This window comes from Crinia signifera, chromosome 19, assembly GCF_055691185.1.
Source record: "Crinia signifera chromosome 19, ASM5569118v1, whole genome shotgun sequence".
Taxonomy (NCBI): domain Eukaryota; kingdom Metazoa; phylum Chordata; class Amphibia; order Anura; family Myobatrachidae; genus Crinia; species Crinia signifera.
This window is the reverse complement of record NC_139226.1, coordinates 21,151,227-21,165,228: the sequence shown is the minus strand read 5'-3', so window position 1 is coordinate 21,165,228 and position 14,002 is coordinate 21,151,227. Positions and strand designations below refer to the sequence as shown.

Here is a 14,002-nt window from a genome sequence, read left to right as displayed (position 1 = left end):
TACACCTGTGCAGCAACCATCTGGTCTGGAAACAAAACTATTGTTAGCTTTCGATTCATATACTTGGCTAACCCTGATCTATGTAATGACATTACACCTTAATATATAGAGAAAGTAAATCACACAGTGTACAATAATCATAATCCCAAAAATTTTTATATAGTTAATATTAACTTAATAACCCACTTTTTTACATTATATATCTCATATCAATCACTTACAATAATCAAAAATATACCCAGACACATGTAAATTGATAGAATTGCTTTTTATTATATTACATTTATATCAAATATGGGTGCAATTTTATTATATTCAAGTCATTTGAAATCAATTATGGCATCTTTGTTGTGTAACCTTTAACCATAAACCGCTAAAGACATACATATTTATAAACATTGTTTCATTCTCATTAATGTGAGACATGCAGAATAAGTACTCGCTATATAACAAAGTGTTAATAATAATTATAATAATAATTATGGTTCGGCATTTGCTTTCAAAACTATATTCAATCATTTTTTGGCATCATGTATTTCATATACTTCATTTCTTCTGTAATGTATGAGCTGCAAAACAAAAGAGAAAGTAAATTACTGCTTAACTTGTGCATTAATACTTGATGGTTCTTGTCCCAAATTTCTACACGCATATATAAATGGTACGTCTGAGGACCAATCTTTCAGGCAGTTTTCTTTGTGATAGTCCCGTACAGATGGGTGGTTTACTCATGTTTATTTGCAAGACTGCGAATTCGCAGCCTTGCGAGTCCACCAAACCCCGCCCGGCGAAAGCCCCCCCCCCCCCCCCCCCCTTAAACTGAGTCTTCATCCGATCAGCTGTGAATTTACATTTTGCATAGACATCAATTCGTATGGCTCGGGTAACCACCTACATCTTTCGATGGTCACCGACTATCGAATGATGTTTAGCGTGCACGCATATAGAAGTGACTTCAGTTACTTACATTTGTGTGCACACTGGCGTGGATATAGGCGGGCAGCTGACACAGTGATGTCAGCTACCCGCCCCCCACACCCGCATCACTGCCTCATTACCATGAGAACACCCATGCCCCCGCCCATCTCCTACCCCCCCCCCCCCCCCCCCAGGGTGCGTGCACGCATCATACGCCTGCACATGCGCAGATACATATTGATCTGAAGGCCCATTATCCTGTCTGGCACTAGACACACCACTGTATTTTAACACTGGTTTTAAAAATTAACATTAATTCCCTTATTCAGATCTGATTTGAGTGTTTTGGAAATGCCATCTAAATTTTAGATTAAAAATAATGCAATCAGCATTTACCCTGCACAGAAACAAAACACCAATATAAATTTATACATGTTACATATGCCCCACGGCACTGCACATGCTTTTACCCATTTTTGGAAAAATATTGTACTTTGATCAGATCTGAATAAGGCCCTAAATGTGCTCACATTGACATTGCTAAATAAATAAATATATATATGTGTGTTTTTTTTAAATACAACAAAGAAAAAAAAATTATAGGAAGTAAATCAAACTTACCCAATGTGTCATCCTTTGATAGCCCTATGCCAGCCTCCTCATTGTCTTCTCTTCCCAGGCTGGACCCTTGCACGCTTCTGTGCCGACGTCTTCTCCTGTTCCCTCTGGATGGTCTTGGCTTGAAGGATGCAACCCCCCCAACAAAATCTAAGTTATTTATGGGCACTATAGTATCTTGTTTAAAAATTTGTCCCTGTTACCATCTCTTTTTACCTTTCCCTAACTCCCCCTTTCCTACAAAAAGTGTACCCTCTTTGCTTGTGTGTTGATGCAACAAACTTACCCGATTCAGCTCCCTTTATAGCCCTATGCCAGCCTCCTCATTTTCTTCTCTTCCCAGGCTGGACCCTTGCACGCTTCTGTGCCGACGTCTTCTCCTGTTCCCTCTGGATTTGTCGTGATGGACGTGAAGCAAAAGGAAAAAAAACAAAAGTAAGTTCATATCTACTCCTGCCAGGTTCTCTTCTACCTCTGACCCTCTATACTTGCCAAGCCCCCTTTCCTACAAAAAGTGTACCTTTTTTGCTTGTGTGTTGATGCAACAAACTTACCCGATTCAGCTCCCTTGATAGCCCTATGCCAGCCTCCTCATTGTCTTCTCTTCCCAGGCTGGACCCTTGCACGCTTCTGTGCCGACGTCTTCTCCTGTTCCCTCTGGATTTGTCGTGATGGACGTGAAGCAAAAGGAAAAAAAACAAAAGTAAGTTCATATCTACTCCTGCCAGGTTCTCTTCTACCTCTGACCCTCTATACTTGCCAAGCCCCCTTTCCTACAAAAAGTGTACCCTTTTTGCTTGTGTGTTGATGCAACAAACTTACCCGATTCAGCTCCCTTGATAGCCCTATGCCAGCCTCCTCATTGTCTTCTCTTCCCAGGCTGGACCCTTGCACGCTTCTGTGCCGACGTCTTCTCCTGTTCCCTCTGGATTTGTCGTGATGGACGTGAAGCAAAAGGAAAAAAAAACAAAAGTAAGTTCATATCTACTCCTGCCAGGTTCTCTTCTACCTCTGACCCTCTATACTTGCCAAGCCCCCTTTCCTACAAAAAGTCTACCCTCTTTGCTTGTGTGTTGATGCAACAAACTTACCCGATTCAGCTCCCTTGATAGCCCTATGCCAGCCTCCTCATTTTCTTCTCTTCCCAGGCTGGACCCAGGCTGGACCCTTGCACGCTTCTGTGCCGACGTCTTCTCCTGTTCCCTCTGGATTTGTCGTGATGGACGTGAAGCAAAAGGAAAAAAAAACAAAAGTAAGTTCATATCTACTCCTGCCAGGTTCTCTTCTACCTCTGACCCTCTATACTTGCCAAGCCCCCTTTCCTACAAAAAGTGTACCCTTTTTGCTTGTGTGTTGATGCAACAAACTTACCAGATTCAGCTCCCTTGATAGCCCTATGCCAGCCTCCTCATTGTCTTCTCTTCCCAGGCTGGACCCTTGCACGCTTCTGTGCCGACGTCTTCTCCTGTTCCCTCTGGATTTGTCGTGATGGACGTGAAGCAAAAGGCAAAAAAAAACAAAAGTAAGTTCATATCTACTCCTGCCAGGTTCTCTTCTACCTCTGACCCTCTATACTTGCCAAGCCCCCTTTCCTACAAAAAGTGTACCCTCTTTGCTTGTGTGTTGATGCAACAAACTTACCCGATTCAGCTCCCTTGATAGCCCTATGCCAGCCTCCTCATTGTCTTCTCTTCCCAGGCTGGACCCTTGCACGCTTCTGTGCCGACGTCTTCTCCTGTTCCCTCTGGATTTGTCGTGATGGACGTGAAGCAAAAGGAAAAAAAAACAAAAGTAAGTTCATATCTACTCCTGCCAGGTTCTCTTCTACCTCTGACCCTCTATACTTGCCAAGCCCCCTTTCCTACAAAAAGTGTACCCTTTTTGCTTGTGTGTTGATGCAACAAACTTACCCGATTCAGCTCCCTTGATAGCCCTATGCCAGCCTCCTCATTTTCTTCTCTTCCCAGGCTGGACCCTTGCACGCTTCTGTGCCGACGTCTTCTCCTGTTCCCTCTGGATTTGTCGTGATGGACGTGAAGCAAAAGGAAAAAAAAACAAAAGTAAGTTCATATCTACTCCTGCCAGGTTCTCTTCTACCTCTGACCCTCTATACTTGCCAAGCCCCCTTTCCTACAAAAAGTGTACCCTTTTTGCTTGTGTGTTGATGCAACAAACTTACCCGATACAGCTCCCTTGATAGCCCTATGCCAGCCTCCTCATTGTCTTCTCTTCCCAGGCTGGACCCTTGCACGCTTCTGTGCCGACGTCTTCTCCTGTTCCCTCTGGATTTGTCGTGATGGACGTGAAGCAAAAGGAAAAAAAAACAAAAGTAAGTTCATATCTACTCCTGCCAGGTTCTCTTCTACCTCTGACCCTCTATACTTGCCAAGCCCCCTTTCCTACAAAAAGTCTACCCTCTTTGCTTGTGTGTTGATGCAACAAACTTACCCGATTCAGCTCCCTTGATAGCCCTATGCCAGCCTCCTCATTGTCTTCTCTTCCCAGGCTGGACCCAGGCTGGACCCTTGCACGCTTCTGTGCCGACGTCTTCTCCTGTTCCCTCTGGATGGTCTTGGCTTGAAGGATGCAACCCCCCCAACAAAATCTAAGTTATTTATGGGCACTATAGTATCTTGTTTAAAAATTTGTCCCTGTTACCATCTCTTTTTACCTTTCCCTAACTCCACCTTTCCTACAAAAAGTGTACCCTCTTTGCTTGTGTGTTGATGCAACAAACTTACCCGATTAAGCTCCCTTGATAGCCCTACGCCAGCCTCCTCATTGTCTTCTCTTCCCAGGCTGGACCCTTGCACGCTTCTGTGCCGACATCTTCTCCTGTTCCCTCTGGATGGTCTTGGCTTGAAGGATGCAACCCCCCCAACAAAATCTAAGTTATTTATGGGCACTATAGTATCTTGTTTAAAAATTTGTCCCTGTTACCATCTCTTTTTACCTTTCCCTAACTCCACCTTTCCTACAAAAAGTGTACCCTCTTTGCTTGTGTGTTGATGCAACAAACTTACCCGATTCAGCTCCCTTGATAGCCCTATGCCAGCCTCCTCATTGTCTTCTCTTCCCAGGCTGGACCCTTGCACGCTTCTGTGCCGACGTCTTCTCCTGTTCCCTCTGGATGGTCTTGGCTTGAAGGATGCAACCCCCCCAACAAAATCTAAGTTATTTATGGGCACTATAGTATCTTGTTTAAAAATTTGTCCCTGTTACCATCTCTTTTTACCTTTCCCTAACTCCACCTTTCCTACAAAAAGTGTACCCTCTTTGCTTGTGTGTTGATGCAACAAACTTACCCGATTCAGCTCCCTTGATAGCCCTATGCCAGCCTCCTCATTGTCTTCTCTTCCCAGGCTGGACCCTTGCACGCTTCTGTGCCGACGTCTTCTCCTGTTCCCTCTGGATTTGTCGTGATGGACGTGAAGCAAAAGGAAAAAAAAACAAAAGTAAGTTCATATCTACTCCTGCCAGGTTCTCTTCTACCTCTGACCCTCTATACTTGCCAAGCCCCCTTTCCTACAAAAAGTCTACCCTCTTTGCTTGTGTGTTGATGCAACAAACTTACCCGATTCAGCTCCCTTGATAGCCCTACGCCAGCCTCCTCATTGTCTTCTCTTCCCAGGCTGGACCCTTGCACGCTTCTGTGCCGACATCTTCTCCTGTTCCCTCTGGATGGTCTTGGCTTGAAGGATGCAACCCCCCCAACAAAATCTAAGTTATTTATGGGCACTATAGTATCTTGTTTAAAAATTTGTCCCTGTTACCATCTCTTTTTACCTTTCCCTAACTCCACCTTTCCTACAAAAAGTGTACCCTCTTTGCTTGTGTGTTGATGCAACAAACTTACCCGATTCAGCTCCCTTGATAGCCCTATGCCAGCCTCCTCATTGTCTTCTCTTCCCAGGCTGGACCCTTGCACGCTTCTGTGCCGACGTCTTCTCCTGTTCCCTCTGGATTTGTCGTGATGGACGTGAAGCAAAAGGAAAAAAAAACAAAAGTAAGTTCATATCTACTCCTGCCAGGTTCTCTGACGAATCTCTAACCCTGCGAAGAAAGCATGAGGCAACTTACCCTCTGCCGCAGCACTGGAAAGCCTTATGACAGCCCGTCGTCTCTTTGCAGACTGGACCCGTTGATGCTTGACGAATCTTCAGTGTGGCAGAGGTGCAGAGCCTTCTTGGACGTTATTTCTGAAAGAAAGTGTGAGTTATTGACTAAAGTTTTCAACCCTCTGCTATCTGTCCCTTACCCTACATCACTCTAACCCTGCGAAGAAAGCATGAGGCAACTTACCCTCTGCCGCAGCACTGGAAAGCCTTATGACAGCCCGTCGTCTCTTTGCAGACTGGACCCGTTGATGCTTGACGAATCTTCAGTGTGGCAGAGGTGCAGAGCCTTCTTGGACGTTATTTCTGAAAGAAAGTGTGAGTTATTGACTAAAGTTTTCAACCCTCTGCTATCTGTCCCTTACCCTACATCACTCTAACCCTGCGAAGAAAGCATGAGGCAACTTACCCTCTGCCGCAGCACTGGAAAGCCTTATGACAGCCCGTCGTCTCTTTGCAGACTGGACCCGTTGATGCTTGACGAATCTTCAGTGTGGCAGAGGTGCAGAGCCTTCTTGGACGTTATTTCTGAAAGAAAGTGTGAGTTATTGACTAAAGTTTTCAACCCTCTGCTATCTGTCCCTTACCCTACATCACTCTAACCCTGCGAAGAAAGCATGAGGCAACTTACCCTCTGCCGCAGCACTGGAAAGCCTTATGACAGCCCGTCGTCTCTTTGCAGACTGGACCCCTTGATGCTTGACGAATCTTCAGTGTGGCAGAGGTGCAGAGCCTTCTTGGACGTTATTTCTGAAAGAAAGTGTGAGTTATTGACTAAAGTTTTCAACCCTCTGCTATCTGTCCCTTACCCTACATCACTCTAACCCTGCGAAGAAAGCATGAGGCAACTTACCCTCTGCCGCAGCACTGGAAAGCCTTATGACAGCCCGTCGTCTCTTTGCAGACTGGACCCGTTGATGCTTGACGAATCTTCAGTGTGGCAGAGGTGCAGAGCCTTCTTGGACGTTATTTCTGAAAGAAAGTGTGAGTTATTGACTAAAGTTTTCAACCCTCTGCTATCTGTCCCTTACCCTACATCACTCTAACCCTGCGAAGAAAGCATGAGGCAACTTACCCTCTGCCGCAGCACTGGAAAGCCTTATGACAGCCCGTCGTCTCTTTGCAGACTGGACCCCTTGATGCTTGACGAATCTTCAGTGTGGCAGAGGTGCAGAGCCTTCTTGGACGTTATTTCTGAAAGAAAGTGTGAGTTATTGACTAAAGTTTTCAACCCTCTGCTATCTGTCCCTTACCCTACATCACTCTAACCCTGCGAAGAAAGCATGAGGCAACTTACCCTCTGCCGCAGCACTGGAAAGCCTTATGACAGCCCGTCGTCTCTTTGCAGACTGGACCCGTTGATGCTTGACGAATCTTCAGTGTGGCAGAGGTGCAGAGCCTTCTTGGACGTTATTTCTGAAAGAAAGTGTGAGTTATTGACTAAAGTTTTCAACCCTCTGCTATCTGTCCCTTACCCTACATCACTCTAACCCTGCGAAGAAAGCATGAGGCAACTTACCCTCTGCCGCAGCACTGGAAAGCCTTATGACAGCCCGTCGTCTCTTTGCAGACTGGACCCCTTGATGCTTGACGAATCTTCAGTGTGGCAGAGGTGCAGAGCCTTCTTGGACGTTATTTCTGAAAGAAAGTGTGAGTTATTGACTAAAGTTTTCAACCCTCTGCTATCTGTCCCTTACCCTACATCACTCTAACCCTGCGAAGAAAGCATGAGGCAACTTACCCTCTGCCGCAGCACTGGAAAGCCTTATGACAGCCCGTCGTCTCTTTGCAGACTGGACCCCTTGATGCTTGACGAATCTTCAGTGTGGCAGAGGTGCAGAGCCTTCTTGGACGTTATTTCTGAAAGAAAGTGTGAGTTATTGACTAAAGTTTTCAACCCTCTGCTATCTGTCCCTTACCCTACATCACTCTAACCCTGCGAAGAAAGCATGAGGCAACTTACCCTCTGCCGCAGCACTGGAAAGCCTTATGACAGCCCGTCGTCTCTTTGCAGACTGGACCCGTTGATGCTTGACGAATCTTCAGTGTGGCAGAGGTGCAGAGCCTTCTTGGACGTTATTTCTGAAAGAAAGTGTGAGTTATTGACTAAAGTTTTCAACCCTCTGCTATCTGTCCCTTACCCTACATCACTCTAACCCTGCGAAGAAAGCATGAGGCAACTTACCCTCTGCCGCAGCACTGGAAAGCCTTATGACAGCCCGTCGTCTCTTTGCAGACTGGACCCCTTGATGCTTGACGAATCTTCAGTGTGGCAGAGGTGCAGAGCCTTCTTGGACGTTATTTCTGAAAGAAAGTGTGAGTTATTGACTAAAGTTTTCAACCCTCTGCTATCTGTCCCTTACCCTACATCACTCTAACCCTGCGAAGAAAGCATGAGGCAACTTACCCTCTGCCGCAGCACTGGAAAGCCTTATGACAGCCCGTCGTCTCTTTGCAGACTGGACCCCTTGATGCTTGACGAATCTTCAGTGTGGCAGAGGTGCAGAGCCTTCTTGGACGTTATTTCTGAAAGAAAGTGTGAGTTATTGACTAAAGTTTTCAACCCTCTGCTATCTGTCCCTTACCCTACATCACTCTAACCCTGCGAAGAAAGCATGAGGCAACTTACCCTCTGCCGCAGCACTGGAAAGCCTTATGACAGCCCGTCGTCTCTTTGCAGACTGGACCCGTTGATGCTTGACGAATCTTCAGTGTGGCAGAGGTGCAGAGCCTTCTTGGACGTTATTTCTGAAAGAAAGTGTGAGTTATTGACTAAAGTTTTCAACCCTCTGCTATCTGTCCCTTACCCTACATCACTCTAACCCTGCGAAGAAAGCATGAGGCAACTTACCCTCTGCCGCAGCACTGGAAAGCCTTATGACAGCCCGTCGTCTCTTTGCAGACTGGACCCCTTGATGCTTGACGAATCTTCAGTGTGGCAGAGGTGCAGAGCCTTCTTGGACGTTATTTCTGAAAGAAAGTGTGAGTTATTGACTAAAGTTTTCAACCCTCTGCTATCTGTCCCTTACCCTACATCACTCTAACCCTGCGAAGAAAGCATGAGGCAACTTACCCTCTGCCGCAGCACTGGAAAGCCTTATGACAGCCCGTCGTCTCTTTGCAGACTGGACCCCTTGATGCTTGATAGTGTGGCAGCCTTCTGTTGTAGTGCCTTGATGGAAAACAAAGTTATTTTCAAATGGAAATAAAATCATCATGCATAAGCATTATTCAACAGATTTATTTAACATACAAAAGTAAATAAAATATAATTAAAGTTACCTTTAGGTTAGGCTTGGTCATCTTTTTCTTTTTCAGGGTCCACCTTTGGGGCTCTGCCCTCCTGGTCCACCTTTGGGGCTCTGCCCTCCTGGTCCACCTTTGGGGCTCTGCCCTCCTGGTCCACCTTTGGGGCTCTGCCCTCCTGGTCCACCTTTGGGGCTCTGCCCTCCTGGTCCACCTTTGGTTCTCTGGCCTGCTTCACCACCTTTGGTTCTCTGGCCTGCTTCACCACCTTTGGTTCTTTGGCCTGCTTCACCTCCTTTGGTTCTCTGGCCTGCTTCACCTCCTTTGGTTCTCTGGCCTGCTTCACCTCCTTTGGTTCTCTGGCCTGCTTCACCTCCTTTGGTTCTCTGGCCTGCTTCACCTCCTTTGGTTCTCTGGCCTGCTTCACCTCCTTTGGTTCTCTGACCACCTTGACCTTTGGAGCTTTGAGCGCCTGCTCCTTCAGCTGTTCTGTCTCTTTCTTGTCATACACCACTCTCCAATGAATCTCCTCCTGTGCTGTGCCAGCCTTTGTCCTTTTTTGTCTTCCTGCCTTGCCCTCCTTTATGGCTCTAACCACCTTTTCCTTTGTTCCTCTGACAACCTTGTGCTCCTTACTTCCTGTGGCCATATGCTGCTTCTTTAAACTTGCCCGGTTTTGTTGTGCTGTCGTCAACATGTCTGTCAGGCGCATGCTTGCCGGTGTCTCCTGTTGTGCCGTGTCTTTCTGCTCCTTCTGCTGGCCTTTGTTCTGGTTTCCTTTAACCACTCCCCAAGAATGCTCCTCCTTGGCTCCGTCAGCCTTCTCATTTGCCATTCTTGCAGCAATGACCTCCTTTGTGGATCTGAGAACCTTGTCCTTTGGTCCTTTGAACACCTGCTGCTCCTCACTTCCTGTGGCAACATGCTGCTGCTGTTCTTTTTGCCGTGCTGTAATCAGCATCTCCATCAGGCACAAGCTCGCCTGCGTTTCCTGTTGGCCCATGTCCGCCTGCTTCTTCTGCTGGGTTATGTCTGCCTCTCTCTCGCTTTGTACTCTCTCCTCATTTTCCTTCGCTGCTCTGTTCCACATTTCTTGTGTTAATCGATCAAAGTTCTCCTTCTCTGCTCTGGTACGCTCAGTCTCCTCGGCTCTGACCCGCTCCGCCTCCTTGGCTCTGGCACGCTCAGCCTCTTCGGCTCTGGCACGCTCAGCCTCCTGTTGTTCTCTTTTGAGCCGCTCCTCCTCCGCTACATCTTCCCGTACCAGATCAAGTGCTCTATCCCAAACACGGCGGTCATGTGTTAGGGACTGCATCAACTGTCCTTGTGGTCTAGCCTGCTCCATTTGATCCCGTCTTTGATGGCTTTGGTATGCCCTTTCAGCTTCCTCTTGTCGAGCATACCAACCAGGATCAATCAATGATGTTGATGGTGAAGTTTGTCGGAGTCCACGAACTTGTGCGGCTGAAGATCTTTCTTCTGTCATCAGCTGAAGGCTTGTACAGATCATGCTGCTATTGGCATTGCACTGCTGCTGCCACATAAGCATGCACTGTAGAATCTGTTCCATGTGTTGACATTGCACTGAATGGTTGGCCTGGAAGTCAGTCAGTTGTGTACTCATTTGTTGCAGAGTCACCTGTCCTTCCCTCTCTTGGTTCTGTGTTGTGGTCATGTTATCAATCTTCTGCTGCATTGTCTGTACATGTCCAGCCAGAGATACATTTGATGCCACAAGTTCATCAAAGTATCGACCAATCGATATCATTGCCTCTGTTTGTTGACTGATGGTTGCATTCATCTGATTGATGCTCTGTTCCATCTTGTCAAAACGACTTGCATTCCTTTCAGCATCTTCAGCTCTTCTTTCCTCCAATTGCCTCAAAGCCTCCAGAATGGCAGTTTGATGTGAATCTATAATACAAAAATCAGTTTAGTTTTTTATGTAATATTCATTTTTCCATCAAACATATTCACAAATTTGAATTCTAACCTTGTTGTGCAGATTCCGGTATTTTATGTGAAACATGCTGGTCCTCAAGAGTTTGGCTCTGTGTTTCAGCTTCTTGTTGCATTGTAACGTCTTGCAACGATGTTTGAAGCAGAGGGACACTTTCCATTTCCTCCATTAGTGTTGCTATAATTGAAAAATACCAAAATAATTTGATAATGTTTGTAATATTTGTACTGAAAAGGTTAATTTATTTTTGACCATGGCTTACCAGGCAGCTCACCGGTTGGTGCTGTGGTTTCTTTCTGAAATGCTCCAAAAGAAACCCTTCTCTTGACCTTTTCAACAGCAGCTGTAATATTCAAACATAAACTAATGGTACTTTTGTCATTTTTAAAGTAAAACATTTATTAAAAATCACATTCCTCACCTGTTTGTTCTGTTTTTGACGTATTCTGCGATGTGATTTCCTTTGCTGTCTTTGAATGCATTGGTGATTCTTATAAAAAAAAAAAAATCATTTCAGACTATTTGTTAATATTTAAGTAATAACCACAAATATTTTGGCTTTCAAATGGTACTTCCTAAATGTTAGAACTACATAAATGAACAATTGCATTCCTCACTTGTGTGCAAAGTTTTAGTCTTCTTCAGCGGCGTGATCTCCTTTTCCGTCTGGCGATCTTCAGGTGTTGAATCAGCTGGTGATCCTTTTTTGGATAAAAGGTAAACATTACTTAAACAACTATTCTATAATAAACACTAACATTTCAGTCCTTTCAAATATTACTTCCTAAATGAAAATGTTAGTACTACATAAATGAACAATTGCATTCCTCACTTGTGTGCAAAGTTTTAGTCTTCTTCAGCGGCGTGATCTCCTTTTCCGTCTGGCGATCTTCAGGTGTTGAATCAGCTGGTGATCCTTTTTTGGAAAAAAGGTAAACATTACTTAAACAACTATTCTATAATAAGCACTAACATTTCAGTTCTTTCAAATATTACTTCCTAAATGAAAATGTTAGTACTACATAAATGAACAATTGCATTCCTCACTTGTGTGCAAAGTTTTAGTCTTCTTCAGCGGCGTCATCTCCTTTTCCGTCTGGCGATCTTCAGGTGTTGAATCAGCTGGTGATCCTTTTTTGGAAAAAAAGGTAACCAATACTTAAACAACTATTCTATAATAAGCACTAATATTTCAGGTCTTTCAAATATTACTTCCTAAATGAAAATGTTAGTACTACATAAATGAACAATTGCATTCCTCACTTGTGTGTGAAGTTTTCGACTTCTTCCGCGGCGTCATCTCCTTTTCCGTCTGGCGATCTTCAGGTGTTGAATCAGCTGGTGATCCTTTTTATAAAAAAAGGTCATTACTTAAACAACTATTCCATAATAAGCACTAATATTTCAGGTCTTTCAAATATTACTTCCTAAATGAAAATGTTAGTACTACATAAATGAACAATTGCATTCCTCACTTGTGTGCGAAGTTTTAGTCTTCTTCAGCGGCGTCATCTTTTCCGCCTTTGGATCCTCAAATGTGGAATCTGTTGGTGATCATTATGTAAAAAAAAGATAACCATTATACAATTGTTATTATTGCTTATTAGGTGATTCATCGCGCCCTTCACACCGTCGTAAGGGGCTGCGCCCCCTTAACCTGTGTAGTTATTTATTGCAGGGGTTCTATGGGTGGGTGTAGCTGCTTTGGGGTTGGTGTGGGAATGGAAGTGGCAGGTTTGTGGATAATGTGGGTTGTGTAGTTGCAGGCTGTGGGTTGAGCCTTGACGGTTTTGTGGTTTGGTTAGGTGCATGGCCGCATGTGGGTGGTGTAGGGGCTGTTGATGCTTGCTGGGGGATTAAGCTGTGGGGACAGTGGCAGGAGATTAGTGGGAGAGGGTGCAGGTGTAGAGGGACTGAGGGCACTGTCCAGAGATTGGCTGTGATGGGGGGGGGATGAGGAGGGCTGTTTGTTTTGGTTGGTTATGCTGCCGGGGGACTGATGACTGGGGACAGTGGCAGGATAACTAGGGAGTGCGGTGCACCGGGTCTTGTGGTTGGGCGATAGGCTGTGGAAACATTTTAGGGAGGGCAGCTGGTGATGCTGATTGGAGACTGACGGATGGTGAGACTGTCTGGGGGTGGTGGGGTTGCAGTGCTGATGGCGATGTTGGCAGGGGAATGAGGGCGGGAGATTGCGGTGGCATGTTATTGTGGATGTTGACGCTATTGGGGGTGTGATGGGTTGGTACACTGGGCTGGAGATTAGAGGGGGTGGAGATTGAGTGCGTGGCGTCTTGTTATTGTGCTGGGTGTGTGATGGCTGTGGACACTGGTGAGAGAGTTTGTGGGGTGAGGCTGGTGGGGGACTGATAGCTGGGGACGCTGTCTGGAGAGCATGGTGGGCTGGTGATTCTAGAGTGGGACAAGGTGTGTGGACACTGGTGGGAGATTGTACTTGGGGGGGAATGCAGGTGTCTGATGGGTGGGGACACTGTGCTTGAGATGTGGGGGGGGGGGCATATTGGGGGCAGTGCGGCTGCCGATGGTGCTGGGAGACTGAGGGCTGTGGGCACTGTTGGAAGATTGTGTGGTGCGGGGACACTGTCCATAGATGAGGTGGTTTGCTGTGCTGGTGGCATTGCTGCGGATGTACACGGGTGAGAGATTGTTGTGTGGTGTTCAGTCTGGTGCCACCTGCGGGAGATGCGCAGGGTTGGGGGGCAACTGGGGACGCACCACTTAGGGGGTATGCGCTGCTTTTTTTACTGACCTGACTTGTGGTTCCTCAGGTTTACAGCTGCAGGGAGGGGGGGGGGGGGGCGGGGGGAGTGGTGCAGGCAGAGGCCAATGTGTGTATTATATCTTTGGCTACTTGTGTATGTTTATGTGTGTATAAGGCTAGGTGGGGGGGTGGCGGCGTTTCATGTGTGACCCGCCCAGCGTTATAGACACACTCTAAAGGATGATTGACACATGTAGCCAAATATATAAGAGATAGTAATATTTCAGCTCTTTCAAATGGTACATCCTAAATTAGCAATGGCATTCCTCACCTGTTTGTGATTTTTTTGCCTGCTTGTGCGGCGTGGTTTGCTTTGCCGTCTTCTTTTTTGCTGCATCCTTTGTAGCACCTTAAAAAAATTAT

The 14,002-nt window shown here is 46.0% G+C and overlaps 1 protein-coding gene and 3 long non-coding RNA genes across 5 annotated transcripts; all 4 read right to left on the bottom strand.

The window, feature by feature from the left end:
* Positions 1–249: 249 nt before the first annotated feature.
* On the bottom strand, positions 250–3,278 carry LOC146041738 (uncharacterized). Its single transcript, XR_014463571.1, has 8 exons — positions 3,178–3,278; positions 2,908–3,010; positions 2,628–2,741; positions 2,359–2,461; positions 2,091–2,193; positions 1,823–1,925; positions 1,540–1,657; positions 250–569 (listed from the first exon to the last, which is right to left on the bottom strand). It is a non-coding gene; the product is annotated as an uncharacterized LOC146041738 (long non-coding RNA).
* Positions 3,279–3,446: 168 nt separating this feature from the next.
* On the bottom strand, positions 3,447–4,821 carry LOC146041737 (uncharacterized). Of its 2 annotated transcripts, XR_014463570.1 has the most exons (5): positions 4,560–4,821; positions 4,278–4,394; positions 3,985–4,112; positions 3,716–3,818; positions 3,447–3,549 (listed from the first exon to the last, which is right to left on the bottom strand). It is a non-coding gene; the product is annotated as an uncharacterized LOC146041737 (long non-coding RNA). The 2 variants fall into 2 exon arrangements; XR_014463569.1 differs by lacking the exon at positions 4,560–4,821 and having other exon boundaries at positions 4,278–4,539.
* A 307-nt stretch (positions 4,822–5,128) lies between these two features.
* Positions 5,129–7,284, bottom strand: LOC146041736 (uncharacterized). The gene is made up of 10 exons (XR_014463568.1): positions 7,171–7,284; positions 6,949–7,067; positions 6,727–6,845; positions 6,505–6,623; positions 6,283–6,401; positions 6,061–6,179; positions 5,839–5,957; positions 5,617–5,735; positions 5,393–5,495; positions 5,129–5,227 (listed from the first exon to the last, which is right to left on the bottom strand). It is a non-coding gene; the product is annotated as an uncharacterized LOC146041736 (long non-coding RNA).
* Positions 7,285–8,724: 1,440 nt separating this feature from the next.
* Positions 8,725–11,941, bottom strand: LOC146041467 (uncharacterized). Its single transcript, XM_083161443.1, has 8 exons — positions 11,905–11,941; positions 11,690–11,773; positions 11,475–11,558; positions 11,279–11,347; positions 11,120–11,200; positions 10,891–11,034; positions 8,934–10,811; positions 8,725–8,823 (listed from the first exon to the last, which is right to left on the bottom strand). Exons 1-7 carry the CDS (start codon positions 11,939–11,941, stop codon positions 8,941–8,943), a joined length of 2,370 nt encoding a protein of 789 aa, XP_083017569.1. The 3' UTR covers positions 8,725–8,823; positions 8,934–8,940.
* Positions 11,942–14,002: the final 2,061 nt, after the last annotated feature.